Raw genomic sequence first — 20622 nt, forward strand, 5'->3', positions numbered from 1 at the left:
TTTAAAGCATTGTAAAAGCAGGAGTAAGATATACATTCCATTTATTGTAATTATTTTTTGTAACTCACATGGGGTCAATTTATTAATATATATAAATATATAATATTTCCAACTCTATTTTCTGGAGTGAAGTGGAAGATTTTCCTCAATTTCTCATTTTCACTTTCCCAAGATAAATCTTACTACATCTGATTTATGGATGTGCAGTCAACAAGTCTGCAGCAACTGTGTGATATTATAGGCCAAGACCACAGAATGTTTCTGAGAACTTGTTAAACCTATGCCATAAAAAAGTTAAGGTAGTACTGAAAGCAGTAAGAGCCCTGATACCAGCAAGGTGTAATTAAGCGACCCTGAGTGTATATTTAACTATATTGGAATGTAACATTTTGGACACAAATGTTTAAAAAAAAAAGAAGAAAAAAGTGTTTTCACTCGACCCAGAAAAAAAATAACCACTTAAAAATAAGAAAACTCAAATAAATCACATTCAGCCTTCTGAGTGTATGTAAAGTTCAGACCGGAACGGTCATCAGATTTTGCAAAAATTTCGGAAAGAAAAAAAAACAAAAACAACATTTTGGTTTTATTTTGAAAATATTTTTCGGAAACAGCGTGCTGTAGCGTGAAGACTTTGACAGCGGTGAGGCAAAGAGGAGAGCATGGTGCGGGTGGGGGGTGCTTACAAACTTTGGCGAAAAGGGGTTGAACCGAGGACGTGTGTGGCTTCTGAGGGGAAAAGTAGCATCCGTGTGAGGAAGGCGAGTCTCCTGCAGATCATCAGTCTCTCTGTGGACTTGAACCGGCAGCCGTGTCAGTTGCTCTGTTGATCAGGATTCTAACTCTGATCCCTAAAAGTCTGGATCCAACCATGAGTGCAAACGTGTGGATTTACCAGGTTTTGGTGTGCGTTATGGTGGTTTTTGTGGATACAGGTAAGAATTGTGAAGTTTGGATTCTGTTGGATGTTGGATTTGTTTTTAAAATTAGAAAAACAAACAAACAAAAAAAAAATAGATGGCATGAAGTGCATTTTTAATTTCACATTCATGTCATAAATGTACAGAAAAGTCAAATATTTGGCAAAAAAATTCTAATATCTGAAAGTTGCTCATTATTTTCCTTTGAAAATGGAAGAAACTGTTTTTTTTAACAACTTTGTACAATTTTACTTCAAATGAAACTGAGCAGCTAATAATTTAAGCTGTTTCAACTATGAAATTTCCTAACATTTCAATTGGCAAAAAGCTTAAACTGCAAACAAATTGACAGCATTGATATCGGATCAGCTGATTTTACAACTTTCCCCTCAAATATTTTTAAACAGTTCATCATTAAACATTAAACAGTCTGACACTGAGCTGCAGAGAAGATGCCTGAGACATGGTGTGATTTACCACTGCACCCGCCTTCAATTAAATGTATCCAAATGAGCCAGGTGTAAATTATTGGTTATCTGAACGCTTGTCCCAGCTCACATCTGTCCAGTCAAAAAGGTCAACAAGTAAAGCACCGTGTCTGTAGTTACCACCTCTAGGGGTGTTGACCCTGACCTTTGACCGCACCAGAGGTGGGAACAGTAAAAATGTGCACCCAGGACCGGGGTGTTTGTGCATCTAGATAGAAAAGATGTGTGAAACAGATCTAGAAGCAAGGCATTACAAAGCAGGGAGTGAGTGTGTGTGGTGGACTGGGGTGGAGGGGGGTTAACATCTGGCTGCTCGATACTCCAGCACATTTGCACCTCCAAAACAGATGTATTGTCTGCTTAATTCCCAGACAGAGCCCCTAACCTGCTGCTTTCCTGTTTTTCTTGTATGGCAATGCGCCTGGAAAGTGAACGTTTTTGAAACGGCCACAAAAATGTTGTCATCCATGGAGGCAAATCATTTTTGAACGTAGGAGAATTGATGTACACCGCGCATGGTGAAACATGGTGGTGGAACCACCAGGCTGTGGCTCAGGGAAGCTGATCAGATGCAGGGTAATCCTGGAGGAATTGCCCTGCTGGAGATTCACCTTCCAGACTCGCCTTAACACACAGTCAGAGCTATCTGAAATGATGCAGGTCATCATTGTGTTGGAATAGTCCAAATTCATCCCTGAATCCAAGTTAGAATCAAAACCAGGAAATTGATGTGCATACAATCCTACTCCAAGTTGAGCAGGTGTTTCTATAAGTTCATTTGGGATTGTTGCGAGCTTTGTAAGGGACAAAGGCAACATGTGGTGGAATGTTCTCTGATCAGATTGGACCAAAACTAAACTATTTAGCCTAATTGCAATGCAGTGTGTGTGGGAGAAAATGAACAGTAAACATCTTATTCAATGCAGCATTTATACAGTGAAAAATGGCGGCGGCAGCATCATGGTGAGGAGTTGCTTTTCTTTGGCAGCCACATAAGAACTGGTGTGACTTGAAGGGAAAATTTTTTTTTTTTTTTTTAGCTGAAAAGAAGGCAGTTGTGCACAATTGAGCATGGAAAGTGGTTGAGGCAGGGGGCGGAGCTTTACCTTTTAACAGGGAAGGAGAGTAAACTGCCATCTCAAGCCATATTCATGTGGTAGACTGGTTCAGTCAAACGATCTCCAGCTTAAAGTAAAAGTTTCAGTCCTCCACCATTCCCTCCCCATCCACGTTTCTTCAAATGTAAATTCGAACCTGTTTCGTCTAATACGGCTGCCTCTTCCCATTAAATCCCGTCGCTCTCGCTCCCACCCCTCCAAGCACCTTTTATCCTTATCCTCATGCTTCAACAAAATACTTGGGAGATATGTGGAGATAGCAGGGGTCTGAGTGCAAGGAGAGGAAGAGACTAAGTGAAATCTAATTGAGCGGCCTGGCCAGACATCAGGGCTGGAACAACACGGTGATGACTGCCAGATGTGGTCCAGTGGAGCCCAAACATTAATAACATGTCCTCCCCTAAAACCATTTTCAACCACGACAAGCCTCTAAACGGTCCACAGTTTACAGAATCCTAAGTACACACACAGCGTCTTGTGTTGGGTCTTGGCACGGGGGCATGCGGCTGTAACTCGGTAGCAAAAGATTTTCCTGGATGATTTATGTCGCACTTGCCTTTAATTACAAACTTAAAGTTTAAAGGTGCCTGAGAGCACTAGGAAACTACAGTTGCGGCAGAACTCAATCCGGCTAAAGGAAGAACTTTTTTCTCTTTTCCAGAGCAGGTAAAAATGAATGATTCGTGTCACAAAATGTTCGTCCTAAAATATGATGCTGCCCTATTTCTGAACCCTCTGTGATCCCATGTGCATTGTGCCACATTTTTGCAATGATAGACTTCTCTTTTGATGTGCTTCTTCCAAAGAAACTCCTTTCAACAAAGCTCTATAAATAAGGCAAGAAAGAAATATAATGGGTCCATTTGCTCTGCCGACAGCTTGACGGTTCATTTTCCACACACACTGTGTTTTCTTTTTTCTTTTTCTTGCATTTCCAAAAGCGGAGAGGCTATACATTAAGCATCATGCATAAAAATGTATCTTTTTATTAGAAATTTAAAGTTTCTCTGGCAAGCAGGGTCACTGAATGAAAGTTCTGGTTGCTCAATATAAAAAGAAATAAACGAAAAGTCCGCATTGTTAAACAGCAGGACTTCTTATAAGTCTTTACCAAAGCTTACAAAATCATGAATGCAAGATTATGAAACTGCTTTCCGTAGGAGTCGTGATAACTCATAAATACATCAGTAACTTAAAACTGAACCGTGCCAAATATGACAGAATTGTAGTGGGGAGGAGAAGACCTTAGCCAGTAAAATATGAGATCTGCTTTCATGAGGGTATCCAGTGCAGCATATAAACTTGTTGACAGGTGTCACTTTCCTTTGTCAGTCCTCACAGCTCAAGATAATTTAGCTTTGGATGCACACATGCTTTTTGAACAGGGCTTTCATCCCTGAGAACATTTCACTTTTGTTTCTCTGACATTCTCTGTAAACCAGCTGGGATAGAAGGGATTAGACGTCTGCTGCTTCCAAAAAAATGCAAACATGAAGCGGTTTCCTTGACTGTCTGCTGGAGAACACGGCACCGAATGGCAAAGTGCAATTCTAGAAAGAATCGGCTCTGACAGGAATTTGCTAGCCACTTTTGGAATCAACATTGCCCTTGCTGTTGTGCCAAAGGTTTGCTGCAAAATTGCTACTGAAAATTTGATGAATGAGTCTTCTGAAATGTGCCGAACAAGCTGCAGAATGTCACAGGAAAGATTGCACAATGTGCAGTGAGGCAATAACCGTTAACGCGGAACCTTTTGAGTCACACAGTTGAAAGTGATAAGGTATTTTGGGTGGTGATAAAATAAACAATGCAGAAGTTCAGACTTGTTTTTAAAAAATACCTGCAACCCTTTGGAGTTCATTTGAGTTGACTGACATTTTAAATAACAAATGTTCCTCAGGTATTAAGAGGTGCGACCGTAATTAGCTAAAGTTTGTTGCTGCACTAAATAGTACAGCAAATACTTCTGAAACTTTCCAGTAATTTTCAGGATTAAGTCAGACACTAGCTGACTTAATGTCAGCTAATTGATTAAATCAGCTATTAGCTATTAGCTGACTTAATGTCTACTTTCCCTGAAACTTTTATTACTTGTTGTTCTTTAAGATTTTGTTTAGGTACTTCATGAAACTTTCCTGAAACATCCTTGGAACTTACTTATCAGTTGCTTACCAGTTGTTAGTTTCCTGGAACTTACTGGATACTTTATGGGAAAGTATCACTACATTTAGGAAAGTAATCTCTAAAGATCAATGCAAATACCTGGAAGTTTTTGAAAATGTAACTCCTTAAATTTCTCCTAAAAATATAAGCCCAGTTTCTGAAAGTACCCTGTAAGTTTTTGAATAAGCTCTTTTAGGAAACAAATTCTTATAAAAATCACATCTCTGTACGTTTTAGGTTGCTGTCAAAAACCTCGTCGTCAGTCTTTACAGAAGTATGAAAAGAGTGAGAACCACATGCTGATTTGCACAGACTGTCCTCAGACTCCAGTGGTACAAAATAGCCGCTCACAAGAACACTGCGCGCGAAAATGCAAGAAGAAAAACTTCATTTGCAGGTGAGTCACAGCTTCTTCTTTTTTTTCGTCTTTTCTCTGAATTCACTTGATTTCCCTGCATCCCGGTTCCACGCAGCGACTGGTTGTATTTACATATTTTTTGTTGTTTATCATGTGGTCATCTTTCAACTGCTTCCCCTGTGTGTGTCTGCAGAGCTTTCAACTTTCAAAAGGCCAACAGGAAATGCTACTTGCTTCCTTTTGACCGTTTCACCCACGGTGCGCAGAAGCAGGCCAACATCAACTTCACTTTATGCGAAAAAAAAGGTAAATGTTATCGTTTTCAGAGGCACGTCGGTGTTTTTCTCATGAGAACGGTGGAGGAGCGAAGGATTTGCTCAAGTTGTTTGTAGTGGTGACACATGTGTGTTGGCTCGTTAAGTCTAAGGTGTTTGCTTTCCCTGTTGACATTTTCAGAAGACATGAACCTCTTTACGCCCAACAGTTGACTCACTCTCGTGAGGAAAGCCAGTGCTTAAACGTCTAGGCTTAAGTGGAACATAAATAAAAAATAAAAATAATAAAAAAAAAAAAACGTTGCTTGCTTTCACCCAACATGAGAGCTTTGCCTAAAATGTAAGCTGTTGAATCTATCACTTTAGAATTTATTGCGGAATTTACAAACGCTCCCTCCTGTGACATTTAATGAACTTCTGGGACTTGAGATGACTAAATGCTTTCAGGAGAAATATTTCCTTTTGACCATACTTGGGCAACTATGTCTCAATCAGTAAATGGCAGTTTAACCTTTTGGCACCTGTACAAACTTGGCACAATGACAGAACATTCGAAACCTGATGTTTTCCTATGTCTCCTGTGCCTTTTGTTCTCTCAGAATATATTAGAGAGTGCATCAGCGGCACCAAGGACAACTACAGAGGGAGGAGATCTTGGACGAAGTCAAACATCACTTGCCAAGCTTGGTCTGATAATAACATCAATGAACACACGTAAGTCCTCTTTTTACCCTGGAGCCTAACAGAAGGTCATGCTGCTGTGTTTAAATCAAACAGTGCCTCTTTAGCTTTTGCTAAAGAAACATCCAAGTGTGTTTTGTCACACATAGATGTTTCAGATTATCAAGAATGTTAATGCTAATGCTAACCTGTCATGAGCAACTACCCTGAACAACTGTTGTCGAGTGTTTCTGATACCTGGCAGTGAAACTTTCATAATTTTAGAGAAAACTTTGGCCCATTCTTCTTCTCAGAATTATTTTTATTCAGCCACGCTGGAGGGTTTTCGGGCATAATTCTCATTTCCCTTCATGATGTTCCTGGTTGGAAGCAAAAATTATCATCGCACTAAGACCTCCATGTTTGACTGTTTGTGTAATGGTCTGTTTAATGCTGCGCTCATTTGATACCAGATGTAGTATGAGACACATTCCATAATGTTTCACTCTTGTCAGTCTGAATTATCTTCTTTATACTCTTCTTCGATAATTGGTAAACTTTTTCACTGTTCTTGTCAGTTCTCTTTCTCTGTTGGTTTGACAGGCTTGTTTCTGTAATAGATAATTTTTTTATTTGAAAACTTTATTTTGTGTCTGCTTTGGATATTTTTGTCTATTTAATTTAAAACATGTAGGACACAAAAGCAAAATAAGAAATCTCTGTGGGGGAAAATATGCTTTCACTGCTATTATTTTTAGTGAATTACCCATTATTTAGTGTGAATGTTTCATAAAAAGTTCTGGTTCCTTGCTCACCAGACATTGTGTTGATCATACACTTCCTCTCGCTAATTTCCTGTAGATTAAATCCAAAAAGCTTCAAAGCTCCCGTCTTTTTTTTTTAGACTTCCAGCTTCTTCCAGGATGCTTCTTGTATTTTTTTCTGTGCCTGATACTGAACAGACCTCAGTATCTGATTTATTGTTGCTCGGTTCATCCCCTTCCACCTCGGGGGTTAAGGGAAGGTGGAGGCTCAGAGACCGTTGAACGTTTATCCAGAGTTAAGTCAGATTTCTTTCAACACATGTAGGGATGTCCTCCCTGCTGACTTGTTTTTTTGTTTTTTTTTTTACTCTGCTGCACCAGAGGCCATCAGGTGTATCCCAGAGATGTTTTTTCTACAATAGGGCAAGATGAGTGACTTTGCAGAGATGGATCTTTGCCAGCTTCTCATTAGCGGCGCTCATTAGTTACAAGACATTTTAACTGTGGCAGAGAGGGGATTTGGGAGAGGGGGTAATAACAGTTTGAAGAGGTGCAGAGTGAATAATAGAAGCAGAGCAGAATAAAATAAAGAAGGCGCAAAGATTTATAGACTGAAGTCATTTTTTTGTCTTGTGTCCAGCTAAGTTCACTGAGTTACTAGAGAGAATACACAGGTTTGCTCACAATTAAAACAGATTGCAGTGTGAGTCCTCTCCTGTTCTGCACTGCCCCAGTCCTGTCATCACTTTCCACAAGCAGTGGTTAACATAAGGAAACCTTTGTCATCGTTTATTTGACACATGGTCTCCGTGCTCTACTCAAATAGAAGTGGACCTCTAATGTCAAATGTTCAAATAAGAGATTAACTGAAGGGAGATTTAGTACCACTGTGGGCTTACCTAAAATGGGACTGTCCTGCTGTGTGAGAATTACCACCCCAAAGAACAATGCGCCATTTGAGGTTCAGGTAACTATTATTTTCATGCTTGGCTTATTAAGGTGGCGGGGAGGAAGTATTTTCTCAGGAGGTACCCATCAAGGAGTGGAACTTCCACCTGTTGTCTGTGTTTGAGGCTTGAAGCTGAAAGCAGTGTCGGCCAGTCAAGCATGGAGAATGTGCAACTCCTTCTTGTTTTACATGAGAACTTGAGGCTGATTTAGCCCTCTTGTTTGTGGAGATCCACAAATTAGTGAAATGAGTTTTATAATATTTTGAACTTTAAAAAGAGACGTTTCGAGTGAATGTCGCCAATTATAGAGCACTGCGTAGCAAAGTGTGATCAATGCACAAGCATCCGTTTGGTTGAAAGAAGATTTTATAATGTTGTAAAAACAGAGAGCTTGTTTGTTTTTTTATGCACATCATCTTAAACAAAAAATCAGAGATGGTTCATTTTAATGAGGCTTAAGTGTTTATAGGCAGACATTGTAGGTCTTCCAAGACAATATGGTGAATATTTTGCCAGTTCTAGCTTTTCTTTGCTAATGATAGTGTAGCAAAGCTAAAGCTGGTAAAAGATGTTTGCCCTTCTAATATTTTCAATGAAAAGAAAACATAGGGAGTTTTAGTAAATATTTGTGAGCTTTAAAAGTGTTTGTAGGTAGACTTCATTTATGCGTTGTTGGGGAATATGCTATAGATTCAGTTGACAGATTTATATAACTTTTATTTTGCATGGCTAATATTAGCCAAACAATGCTAAAGATGGCAGAATGTGTTCGCTCTGGGAAATTTTTCAGTTAAAAGAAAGTGAAAAATTATACTATTCTATGTAATTTCAATAAGCATTAAAATTCTTCTATACATTTTTTTAATGTAAATGAAACAGTGGGTGTTAATAGTTAATTGAGCTAAGAAAATCTTACTGAACATGACTTGCCTAGCAACAGTTGGTCAGTCATTTTTTGCTATTTTTTTCCCTATTTTATCATTTTAAAAAATGGCATGAATATTTAGCTTATGTGCTTTGGTTTGTATCCTGAATTTCTAAATTGTTTTGTAATTTTATTTGTGCATATACAAAAAGGTTAGAAAAACTTACAGGGAGTTCTTTTCTCCCACTGAAATCATTGGTTCACCTGAAATACAGAGTTTGTTGTAAATTCTGTTCAGACATTTTGCAGCAGTTACTTCAGGCCCAGATTTCATCTTCGGTGTTATCCAAAATCAAGCCAATATGTGTTGTTGGCTCAAAGAAGGAAGCATGTGTGCATAGTGTCTGACTGCACTCCAATGGGAACAGATTCTGGCAAAATGATGAATAACTGGCCAACATCTGTTAGCAAAACATCATTACAGCTAACTTGCTCCCATGCTGCAGCCTTTTTTGTTCTCCCTAAACTTTTACTTAAAGTGGGAAAATTCATGATTCCATTTCTAAATTAACAACACAGCATTTCTGATAGAGTCCTACAGTGTGCTAAGTTTGTGAGTTACACAAAACAGATGTGATCTTTGGCCCTAAGCAAAGATTCATGCTGTTTTGAAACAAGTGTTTTGTTTTAGTAACATGCATAAATGAGAACGTAGGATGGAGGCATGACCGTGAGGTCGAATGGTTTTTGTCCATTTTCACTGTCACACTCGTTTTATTTGCTAAGTTAAATGACTAAGTTTACGTCCATTATTAGATGGAATGATGTGCATGATCAGTGAAACTTTGCAAGAGCCTTACAAAACCATACAATAGGCCTACAAGGAAGTGTTTAAACAAGTTTCAGAAGGAAGAACTTTCTGTTTTTTTCTGATGTTACTCGTTGGACAAGATTTTCGACATTTTCTCACGCTTTCCGTGTCAGTTCTTATTCAGTCGTTTTATATTGCTTTTCTTTGGTAAAGTGAGTTTGAACCTTCCTCTGTCGTCAGTCGCTGTCTTGTGGTCTGCATGAATCAGGGAGTGTTGACATGTCAGGTTTTTATCATCCTGCCGTAGGAGAAGATTAATTTTACGCACTGTCCATTTGGCTTAGGGTGTGGGGGGGATTCTTTATCACCCCTTCTTTTCTACACCATGTTTGCACGGGATGCTATATTTTATTTCTAACACTTTCCTTGACACTAATTTGGTGTAACAGTTGACAGAGAAGGATTACCTTTAAATGCGCTCAAAGGTGGCCAGCGGAGGAGCTGCTCAGGCTGCTCCAACTGGCCCGTAGCGTAACTCTGCGCTGCTGCTGCTGGTTACCGTGCTGTGACATTCGAGCTGCTTCACACATCACAGAGTCTGGAAATGGTTGCAATTAGTAATGTGATTATGCAAAAGGTGCTAACATGGAGAAGAGAGACGTATTGATGACTTGGTTTGCATTTGATTGCTATGAGAGATCATTCCAGGATGTAAAGAAAACGTAGCCCACTCAGACTGCAGGTGCTTGAATTTCACAGAGTTATGCATATAACATCATTAAGTTTCCCTTTGAATTTATTTGAGTTGTTATGGACCGCACTTGCAGGCCAGTGATACTAAAAACACGGCTGCTACAAGCAAGCGTGCAAGCACTCCTGCAAATTTATTTTTACGGCTCATGCTATCGGTTAACACCTTCAGCAATGTCTATCTGTGCCTCCTTAGGTTTTACCCAGACAGGTACCCAATGCAAGACCTGAGGGAAAACTTCTGCCGGAATCCCAACAACGATCCTGGTGGTCCGTGGTGCTACACCACAGACCCCAATGTACGAGCTGAGGAGTGTGGCATACCACAGTGTTCACAGGGTAAGACGAAATCTCCTCTGTGGACAAAACGTTTCAGTTTAAGTAAAGCCAAAGTCGAGAGGCGCTCAAGAGTTTAATTAATGTTTGCGTAGTTTATTGCTTTCTCAATGCCTTAGGTTTTGTTTGCTTTCGTGAGAAGGGGAAACAACGTTTTGATAATTGTTGTTTCTTTGTTGGCAGAAGTTTGCATGAGGTGCAATGGGGAGGATTATCGAGGCAAAGTGGACCAAACTGAAAGCGGCAAGGAGTGCCAGAGGTGGGACTCAAAATGGCCTCATGTACACCCATTCCAGCCCAAAAAGTAAGTTGAAATCCACAGCGTTGATCTTTCTCACAGACACCAGCACACACCCATGACAGATGCTTGAATAAATGACGCTAATGCTCAGGAGAGGTAGACCTCACCAGTTGTTATGACTTACTTCCCACCCGACTTCCTTTTTTCCCTCTTTTCACTCTCTCCCTGCAGGTATCGAGATAAAGACTTAAGGGACAACTATTGTCGTAACCCAAATAACCGTCTGCGGCCGTGGTGCTACACCATGGATCCCAGAACTCCGTGGGAGTACTGCAACATTACCATGTGTGGTAAGGGTGTTTTATATCTCCAGCTGGGAGCTTTGTTGACTAAAGTCTTCAAAGAAAGTGTGACAAGACCAACTGATTGTTTTTGCTCTGATTTATGACTAGATTTTTCTTAACATCTTTCATGCTCCGAACCTTCAAACAATGTGTCACACAATTGTGAAACTGTTAAAGGACTCAGTAGACATAGTCCTTTTTTTTGGTTTTGTATCACTAGCAGGTTTTATCATTGAAGTTGTTACATGCAAGAACTTCAGTGGTTTTGGTGGTTGTCTGAAGATATAATTCCCCCTTGAGAAGTCTTGGAAGTCGTCATTTAATGTGGTGTTTGGTTTAAGATCCTTCCACCTCAACAAGGAAAAAGCAAATATGTTGTTTGTTACTGGGATCGTCTGCCTGAATAAAGAGATTGAAAATTGGACAGTGACAATGAAGGCCACTGTACCAACATGCTTCACACGGTCTTCTATAAAGGCATAAATACCCATTGAACTTTTTTAACATTTTGCGACATAGCCCTATATAGACCCTAATTAGTGAAGACTTCAGAGGCATTTCTTCATAATTTGGCCATTATGAGAAATTAGCAAGTGTTGACAGGTCATAAGAGACTCTATTTGCAGTTTGCCACAAGCTGTTAAAAGCAAATGACATCTGGGGTGATGTGGTGACGCAGGGGCAAAGCATGACCCACATTTTGAGGCCTTAGTCCTCGTGGCGGTGGTCGCAGGTTCGATTCCCGGCATAGCGACATTTGCCGCATGTCTTCCCCCTCTCTCATTACCCTGTTTCCTGTCGAACTACTTTCAAATAAAGGCCACTAGAGCCATCAAAATCTAAAAAAAGCATACATCATCCATCCACAGTACACCATAGTCACAGTGAAACACTGTATCAGTGACTGCATGCTGTGGGAATGCTGCTCTTCAACAAGTACAGGGAAGTCAGTTAGAGTTGTCAGGGAAATAGATGGAGCAATGATTTCGTTTTCTCTATGTACAAAGTTTACATAGACATATAAAGACTTGCAGCTGTAGCTGCAACACAAAAAAGAGGTTCTACTAAGTATTGACTCAGGCAGCCTGAACCATGTGTCACTTTTTCCCCCCTTCATAATAGCGCACTACCTTGTGTTGATGTGTCACTGAAAATCACCCCCAAAATACACCGAATTTTGTGGTTTTCACATGACAAAATGTGAGAATGTCCAGCAGACATGAAGAGGCTTGCACGGCAATGTAGGCTCTGAAAGGGGACAGTAGTTGTTAGTGGCATGAACGTTGGGTTTGAATCACAACATTTAGAGACAATTTAATGTGAAAGGAGGAAAGCGATTGCAGATGCTTCCTCCCGGGGCTCAGGGGGTCAGCGAATGGTGTGATGAACATGAAAATGATGTGAATCATATGCCACGGCCCTCACAGACACTAGACTTCAACCTTACTTAACAGCAGTCGGAGACTTTGGACTTCCTGACGTCTCAGGCAAAGCTCTGTCGTCTTTAATCAACGCACAAATTGAGAATAGATCTGTTGGAAATGGTGTTTCATCAGAAAATAAATGGAAATAATTTTGGAGAAACCCTTCAAGACCTTCAGTTGTTACACACCTGACACACATTATTAGGGTAGAGGTGAATAATATAACTTCACTTGACTCGCATTACATTTGGCTTTGAGTTTGATTTGTACCTTTGACAGCATTTGGTCTTCAGAGGTAATAGAGGCAGGGAATAAACGTTCATGTCATTAGCAAATTCTTTCTTTCTTTTGTCAAAATGCTCTGCTGTGCGCATCCTCTAAACACATGCAATGTATTTCTCTCTCCGTCAAACACACGCTCACACACACGCATGCACTTTACAGTACAGCTTATGATTTACAGCGAGGGCGGAGGTTCTTCATTTGTCCAGATGTGTGCATCCCTCAATGCCTGCCCTCAGTGAGATAAAAACCACTGACCTGTACTGTGCGGAGCACACAGACACTGGCATGCGTTACATCAATCCAAAGAATCCCTCTCTTCCAACGGCCTTTCCGTTTCTGCCTCAAAACATTCTCGTTCCTCCTCCATCTTCCCTCTTCTCATCTGTCAAAGGCTAAAGAAACAAAGACAGGGTTTCAGAGGGGAGAACTGCCACTACCCCTGCACTGCTGAAAGTTAAATTCCATCTGAAAATGTTTGAAATAGTTTGCTGATGGTTGAAGTGGCTCAAAGCTGACTGGTAACGGTACAAAGGCATTTGTAACCCCTGAAACTGCTTCAATTTAGTCAAATTACAAAGCAAACTTTGATGTATTACATTAAGATTTTAGATACATCATTGTTGTTCACTCTCTCTGGACCGATACTGTGTACAACATTTCACTGCAATTCCAGCTGCAGGTCTTTTGGGATGTGTTTCTATCAGATTTGTACATCGATGGGTTAAACCAGCGGTCTTCAAGACTTGACCTCAAGGGTCAATGTCCTTCAGCTTTTAGGCGTGTCCCTTGTCCAACACACCTGACTCAAATGCCTGAATTACCTCCTCCGTATGCAGCCGTGGTCTCCAGAGTCTTGCTGATGATCTCATTATTTGACTGGGGTGTGTTGAAGCAGAGGCACATCTAAAAGTTTTGGACGCTAGACCTCGAGTCATGGAGTTGAAGACTTCTGGCCTGAAGGGTTTGCCCATTCTTTGCAAAATAGCTCAACTCGAATTAGAGTCTGTGAAAATCGGTTTTTCAAGTTTTGCCAGAGATGAGACTTGACAAAATGTTGAAAGGTCAAAGGCACACAAATACTTTTAGAAGGTCCTGTGGATGGCTTCTCTTTTACCCAAGAAATTAACAACTAATAATATATTTTAGAAGATGTTATTTTGCAACAGTAAGAGTTCTATTTTAGGCTAATTGAATAATTAATGCTTGTGGAAATCCCTGTGTGCAAGAATATGTGGCACCACTGTTGTGAACACAGTGAGAGTTTCCTATGCCAATAGCAACATGGAGGGAGTTCTACTGTTTTTGATCATCTGTCTCTACATTAAACATGACACATTTTTTAGAGGATTAACAGCTCCCTCCTTTTTTTCCTCCCTCATTCTTCGGTTAGGATCCAGCTAGTGACTTTCTCATCTTTCTCATGGCTCCCCTCACTGCAACATTTTTCTCTTGCAGACTCAGATCACAGTGAGGAAATCGATGTCAACACAACAACGTCCTGCATCCAGCAGGACGGCACAAATTACCGCGGGACGATGAACGTCACTCCAGAGGGTGTGACATGTCAGCGGTGGGACTCCCAGTTCCCCCACAACCACTCATTTCTTCCTGTGAACTTCAAATGCAAGTGAGCGATGGGAAGAAAAGCAGAAGTGTTGAAACCAAATAACCAAATAACTGTCAACGATACAGTCATCAGCATCGTCATTTAAATTGTAGCCGATGTGTTTGTTACAGAGACCTTCGGGAAAATTACTGCCGCAACCCCGATGGAGCACATTACCCATGGTGCTTCACCACAGACCCTAACCAGAGGATTGCAAAGTGCACCCACATCCCCAGATGTGATGCAGAAGCCACACCAAAAATAGGTAAATATGTAGGTGTTAATCCCTTTTTCTTTGTCCATTATCTAAACTTCATTGAAAATTTGAAAGTTTCTAAGAAGCAACCATTAGACAATTGAGCTTTCAGCTTTCACTCAAAGCAAAACTATTGTTGGGCTGCAACTAATAATTATTTTAGTAAACTAAGCCTTTATTAAACAATATTATAAGTATATTAAAGAAGCAAATAAATAAATAGTTTAGTTTTATTTTAAATAAGAAAATAAACTCTTTATTGCCTAAAATGCAATAAAACTTGAACTGGGTGAAACTAAAAGTATGCTGCTTGAGGACTTTTGGCTAAAACATATTTACAGATATTTTTTCATTGTTATTATTATGAATTTTGACTTAATTACTGCTCTGATTAAGCTGTTTTTTCAGTCAATCTCATTTTTTTTGTGTCAATGTACTCCATTTAACAATTAATGAATTACTAAATTAGTTGACAATTATTTCAGTAATCGATTTATCACAATTAATCCAATTAATTATTTCAGTAATAAACTCCTGTAGTACATTCCTTACAATCTACACCAAATGTTTGAAACAGTCGGGTAAAGATAGCTAGGGACAGAAATGTGAAGTTCAAGTTTACTAAGAGCATTTCACATGCTGTTGTTTTTAGCCTTCCTGGTTTAAGCAATGATGTATTCAAATAAGAAACACGTTTTTTAAATACGTGGCAGACAAAATCTTTTTCATGAACATCAGAAGCAACAAATAACAAGCGTCTTGTAATTTGTAGAGAAAACCCGGCATTCTTCCTTAGAGAACATAATTCAAATACTAAACCGCAGATGCTTAAAGACACATGTCATGTTTTTGCTAAATTACTCAGACGTTTCTATATCACTCTCACAGGACTGAGCCCCTTGGCAGCATGCTGCCCAATGAATTCCATTTCACAGGAGAACAAAAACACTAGACTTTGGCAACAGCGCTCGCTGTCATTTCCCATGTTCCCCTGCTTTGTATTTCAGAGGACCACACATGACATTTACTACGAGCCCCCTGTTTTAGAACAGACATAGTATAAATGAAGTTTAAATGTTCTGTTATATGTGGGGAGCAATAGTTACACAGGCTGTCATCAACGCCGAACTGCTCCAAGCCACAAGAGGGGAATGTGTTTTTGTTTCTCTTTGCAAATGCATGATTATGCTTCTATGCTATGTAGATATTCAGGTGTTTGCGAAACTGCATGACTCTGTTGTCCTTGGCACTCTGGTGAATTTTTAATGAGATTTTGCAAAATAACTTAACCTCACTCCTGCCCAGATTGTTATGAAGACAAAGGAGAGATGTACCGAGGCGCCTTATCGACAACTCGATCAGGAATTCCCTGTGCAGACTGGGCACCTTATATAAACAGGTAACAAAGTAAAGAGAACTTGTTTTTGTTGCCATGGCAGTACAGACTTTTTTTTTGTTTTTACTGGGTAAGTGTTGACAGTTCAGTTCCCATCACTTTGTGAAAATCTCTTTAATATTAATGAAGCAAAGCAGTGAAAACAAACAGTGAAAGGAAATCGGGGTGCCTTGGGGGTCAGTACCAGGTCTAATTATTATTCAGTTTACTGATGAGAGGAAACTCTGGGGTCCTCCCCAAGTGACCCACGCTGACTAAGACATTGCCCATTTTAGGACCTGTTGCTTTATGCTGAAGTAAGGCTGTTGGATTTACTTAATTTACAAGAATTTTAAAAGCCAGAATGGCACAGACAGATGGACATGTTCCAGAACCGACCCCTGACCCGAGGAAGTGCTTTCTGAGGAGAACAGATCAAAGCCAATCAGCTCCCTCGCATCCACTGCAGCCAGCAAGTCTACCCCGCTCAAGGTTAAGGGTCATCCCAGGGAAAACTGCTGAGAGCTACAGCTTGTTTAACATTCTCCTGGGAAGTGGAATTATCTTCACCCCCTGACAAATTGTTGCCCTTCGCTTGGCATCATTTTTGTGCCTGTGTGTCCAAACCCCTACCTCGTAATTACTTTTCAAGGGTATTTTGGATATTTGAGAAGATTGCATTTAATTCTTGTACAGCCAAGTGGCGAAAAGACTCATGATTAGATGTGAATTCCTACCAAGAGTACAACCAAATCGTTCCATAGAGGTTGTGGCTCCTGTTGGTCTGAGCCCTGCTGAATGCTTAGACTGCATACTTTCATACTCCCTTGAGCACCCTTCAGAAAACTCTGTTTCCTTCTATGTGCTCTGTGCAGCGAAGGCAGAGGATTCATTGCGCTATAAGAAACCCAGAGCCAAACTTTCCAGGCATAATGGGATTGCTTACAGTGTGAATCTACTGTATGTGCGTGACAGCGCAACTCTATGTGCAGTATACACATACTTGGTTATTTTTAGAGCGAGAGGGTGTGTATTAATCTTCATGATGTGACCCAGTGTTAGCTCTCTGTTACACTGTGCACATGATAACAAATGCAATATGAGAACCTATATTTGTGTGTCTTACAGTGGGGATTCTCACTCTACAATATCCCACGTAGGGCTGGAGAGGAACTACTGCCGGAATCCAGACCGAGACAAACATGGCCCCTGGTGTTACACGAGTCCAAATAACCGCTTGGTCTGGGACTACTGCAAGCTGAAGCAATGTGAGTCAATAAAGCGCTTTAACATATGAAACAAGATTTCAGGAACTGCAGAACCTGGACGCTTCTGTTTTCATAAACTTTAAGAGGCCCAGCTGATGCACCTGTTTCCAGGTGTTGCATAAACAACAGGATTAATACTGAAGCAGATGTAAAACCCACAATCTGTCTTTCAGAAAGCTTCAGAAGGTAAATAATTACCACTGACGGTTACTATTATTAGCATCCTTTTTTGGTTGGTGGGGACATAATTTGTTGATGGAGAAAGCTACCTTGTTTTTTTTCCTTGTCTTGTGTGTTTAGTACAAACACACAAGACAAGGAAGTCTTGTGTGTTTGTACCAAAGTTTAACCAACTTTTCAAGAAATAACTGTCTATGGAACAAGTCAGAACTTGTCTGTTCTAAGACAAGTCTTTTCACTTTTTGTTGCTAGGTACCACACATATAAATAGAATATTTTATAGAATATTATGCTATTTAGCAAAGCAAACTGAGATATATTGCAAATAAAGCAATCTGTGGCCATAGACGTAACCAAGCTAGGTTTTTGCCTACATATTCCTTTCTTTCTGCTAAGCTACTAAACACTACATATATAAAGTAGTTTTTGAGAAACAAGTCAAAAGTATTGGCTTTGATGATTAGCATAATGCTAATAAATAGACAGAAATAATTTGCGTCTCTTTTTCTTTCCTGTTTTTGGTGCTGTGCTAAGCTAACTGGCTTCTTAATGTTTACTGTTTTTTCTCAAGCATCTCAGAAGTGTCATTCAGTTATCAAAACTTTACTGGCCTTGTTGGAAGGAGACTTATCAAACATAAAAGTGTTTGTTTTACAGCTAATCCTCAAGTTTAAACCAGTATTTCAGGATGCTTTAGCCACACTGACTGGAAGATTGTGCTGGTGTTGAGGTGTGGTGCAATAAATAAAATAATTTAGCTTGACAAACTTTTGGAACCACAACAGAGCACAATAATAGCACTTCTCTTTTCCATCTTGTCTGATGTCTTGTGTGATCCTTATGCTGTGGTTTTGTCTGGTAGATAATACACATTGCCCAAACAGCTAACAGATGGTGAACCCAACTGCCAGTCTTTTATTTAAAAAAAAAAACAACACTGGTTCCTGGATCCAACATTTTCTGTGGCTGGTTTCAATCTTGGTGCTCTGAAGAACCTCTTATGAACGACTGCATAATGATTTCCATAATGTAAAACATGTCTTCCATGAGGTTTTTAGGTCTTGAACAAATTTATCCGCAGTGTTTGCTGTCAAAGCCTCTAACAATGATTCAGACGTGCAGATAAGTCTTTATAAAGCCTGCCATTTTCTGATGTTCCCTGCTGCTGTGAGGTCTGTTCTTACTGTTATGATTTTCTTATATTAGGCGAATCACCAACAGTGGCTCCTCAACCAAACAGTAAGTATCCATTTTGCTCATCTGCCCTCACTAGTCTAATCCTCCTCCTTGGCGTCCTATCTCTGATCTCCTCTCTTTTCCTTGTAATTCTTTAGATCTGACCCTTCTGTGTTCATTTACCTAGCTAAACAAATCATATTTCATGGTTGATCTTTTGAAGCTATAGTAAACATTATCAAAATATCTCCTTATATAGATCTAACGAGGCCCAAGATATCATGCTTTGTACATATAAACACCAGAATAGTCGGAGGACATGAAGTGCAAGGAACCGATGGCGGCTGGGTTGTGAGCATTCAAAGAAAGTAAGTCAGTTTCTTTGTTTTACGGAACATTCTCAAAGTTTGCAAAGATTTGCCAAGTTATAAATTATTTTTGCAAATTGTCTTAGGAAGCTTCATCGGTGTGGTGGATCACTGATCAGGGAGGACTGGGTCTTGACCACCTACGAGCAGTGCTTCACGTCCTGGTAATGATCTATTTTCTGGTACTTTCCCCAAATAATCAAGCATACTATTGTTTTCTCTGTGTCTTACCGGATTTTTTGGCTCTCCTCGTCAGTGTTCCAGATCTCAAGGATTACAGCATTCAAGTTGGGCTGCGTCACCTGAATGAGTCTTCAAACCGTCCTAGATTGGGGATTTCTCGCCTGATATGTGGCCCTGAAGGATCCAATCTGGTTATGTTGAAACTAGAGAAGTAAGTACCCAGCCAGCAATGACGTTTCCATTTACCTGTTAAAATATATTAACTATCAACATGCTACTTGCGCAGTTTGGGTCTCCAGAAAATTTCTGTTTTGTCTGAGGCCTCACTTGCCTTAGACAGGGTCAGTGTCCATGCCTCAACAAGTCGAAAAGTGCTGGGCAAAAATGGCATCCGTGGGAATGTTCCAGGGTCGAAACGAATGCCGACTAAAAAGAACATGGGGCCCAGCAGAAATATGTAAAAAATATTTTCACCAAAGCTTTTGGTGAAAATATCCTGTAAATTGACAAAAGTGGAATTTTCTGGAGGGTTTGGGTCCTAATAAATGTGGAGTTTGAGGAAAAAGTTGGTAAAACTTGTTGGTTGTAGTAAAATGATGTTCTTGCTTCGTCAGAACCTGAGCAATTTGGTGTACTTGGCTGAACCATAACTTCTACTCTCTACTAGAAAATCCTGAAAGAGAATGTCCAGCCATTAGTTTGACCTTAAGTTTAGGTTATGCAGTGGGATAAGAACCAAATCAGCAAATTCACCTTTGAAATCTTAATTGTGGCTGGATTATAACAATCCTGCAATAAATAGTTGGCCAAAATTCCTCTACTGGAATGTAAAACACTCCATTTCCATTTATCATACATCCGTGATAGCCTTTGTTGTTGCTTAACAGTTTCTAGGTTTAGGGGGTAATTACATTTTCACATAAAGCCAGGTTGATTTAAGGTTTGTTTTTTTCCTTAATAACTTAAACCATTGTTTGGAAGTTGTTTTTGAAATTATCCTTGATATTATTTCACAGAAATGTACATCTTCATCCTCAGATTGCTTGGTTATAAATTACCATTCTGTTTGTTTCAGTCCTGCCCCGGTGTCTGACGGTGCGTCGACGATTCATCTCCCGGTAAAAGAGTGTCACATTGCTGAAGGCACCAACTGCACCATGTACGGATGGGGGGAAACAAAAAGTACTGCCTTCCTTCACCTTAACTCCATCACCCTTTCAAAGTTTAAGGCTGTTGAAGCTCAACTGTTTATACCTTACAGTATTTATTAAATCACTGACTGTATATCGGTCTCTGTTCAGATACAGGCCTTGATGAAGCTCTGAACTCCGTGACGATGCCCATGGTCGACAATGAAATGTGCTCACAGATCAAAGGGGACGCAGAGAATAGCAGAATATGTGCTGGAGGCAACATAGGTGAAGGCGTATGCGAAGTGAGTGTCAACAGTGTGTCTGC

General features: G+C 40.0%; 1 protein-coding gene across 4 annotated transcripts in view; it reads left to right on the forward strand.

The window, feature by feature from the left end:
- Positions 1-20622, forward strand: part of hgfa (hepatocyte growth factor a) — a 36239-nt gene that overhangs the window by 12696 nt on the left and 2921 nt on the right. Inside the window, exons 1-17 of one of the 4 annotated variants that reach the window (XM_032589901.1) lie at positions 668-935; positions 4927-5086; positions 5241-5353; positions 5922-6036; positions 10319-10461; positions 10642-10762; positions 10931-11049; positions 14208-14379; positions 14472-14623; positions 15920-16013; positions 17118-17257; positions 18644-18676; positions 18873-18981; positions 19068-19145; positions 19238-19375; positions 20240-20323; positions 20466-20593. In XM_032589901.1, the coding sequence (XP_032445792.1) occupies positions 872-935; positions 4927-5086; positions 5241-5353; positions 5922-6036; positions 10319-10461; positions 10642-10762; positions 10931-11049; positions 14208-14379; positions 14472-14623; positions 15920-16013; positions 17118-17257; positions 18644-18676; positions 18873-18981; positions 19068-19145; positions 19238-19375; positions 20240-20323; positions 20466-20478 (1848 nt within the window). In that variant the 5' untranslated portion in view covers positions 668-871 and the 3' untranslated portion in view covers positions 20479-20593. Of the gene's footprint in view, positions 1-667; positions 936-4926; positions 5087-5240; positions 5354-5921; positions 6037-10318; positions 10462-10641; positions 10763-10930; positions 11050-14207; positions 14380-14471; positions 14624-15919; positions 16014-17117; positions 17258-18643; positions 18677-18872; positions 18982-19067; positions 19146-19237; positions 19376-20239; positions 20347-20465; positions 20600-20622 lie in introns of those variants that run through there. The other 3 variants (XM_032589898.1, XM_032589899.1, XM_032589900.1) reach the window with 3 other exon arrangements.

This window comes from Xiphophorus hellerii, chromosome 17, assembly GCF_003331165.1.
Source record: "Xiphophorus hellerii strain 12219 chromosome 17, Xiphophorus_hellerii-4.1, whole genome shotgun sequence".
NCBI classification, from domain to species: domain Eukaryota; kingdom Metazoa; phylum Chordata; class Actinopteri; order Cyprinodontiformes; family Poeciliidae; genus Xiphophorus; species Xiphophorus hellerii.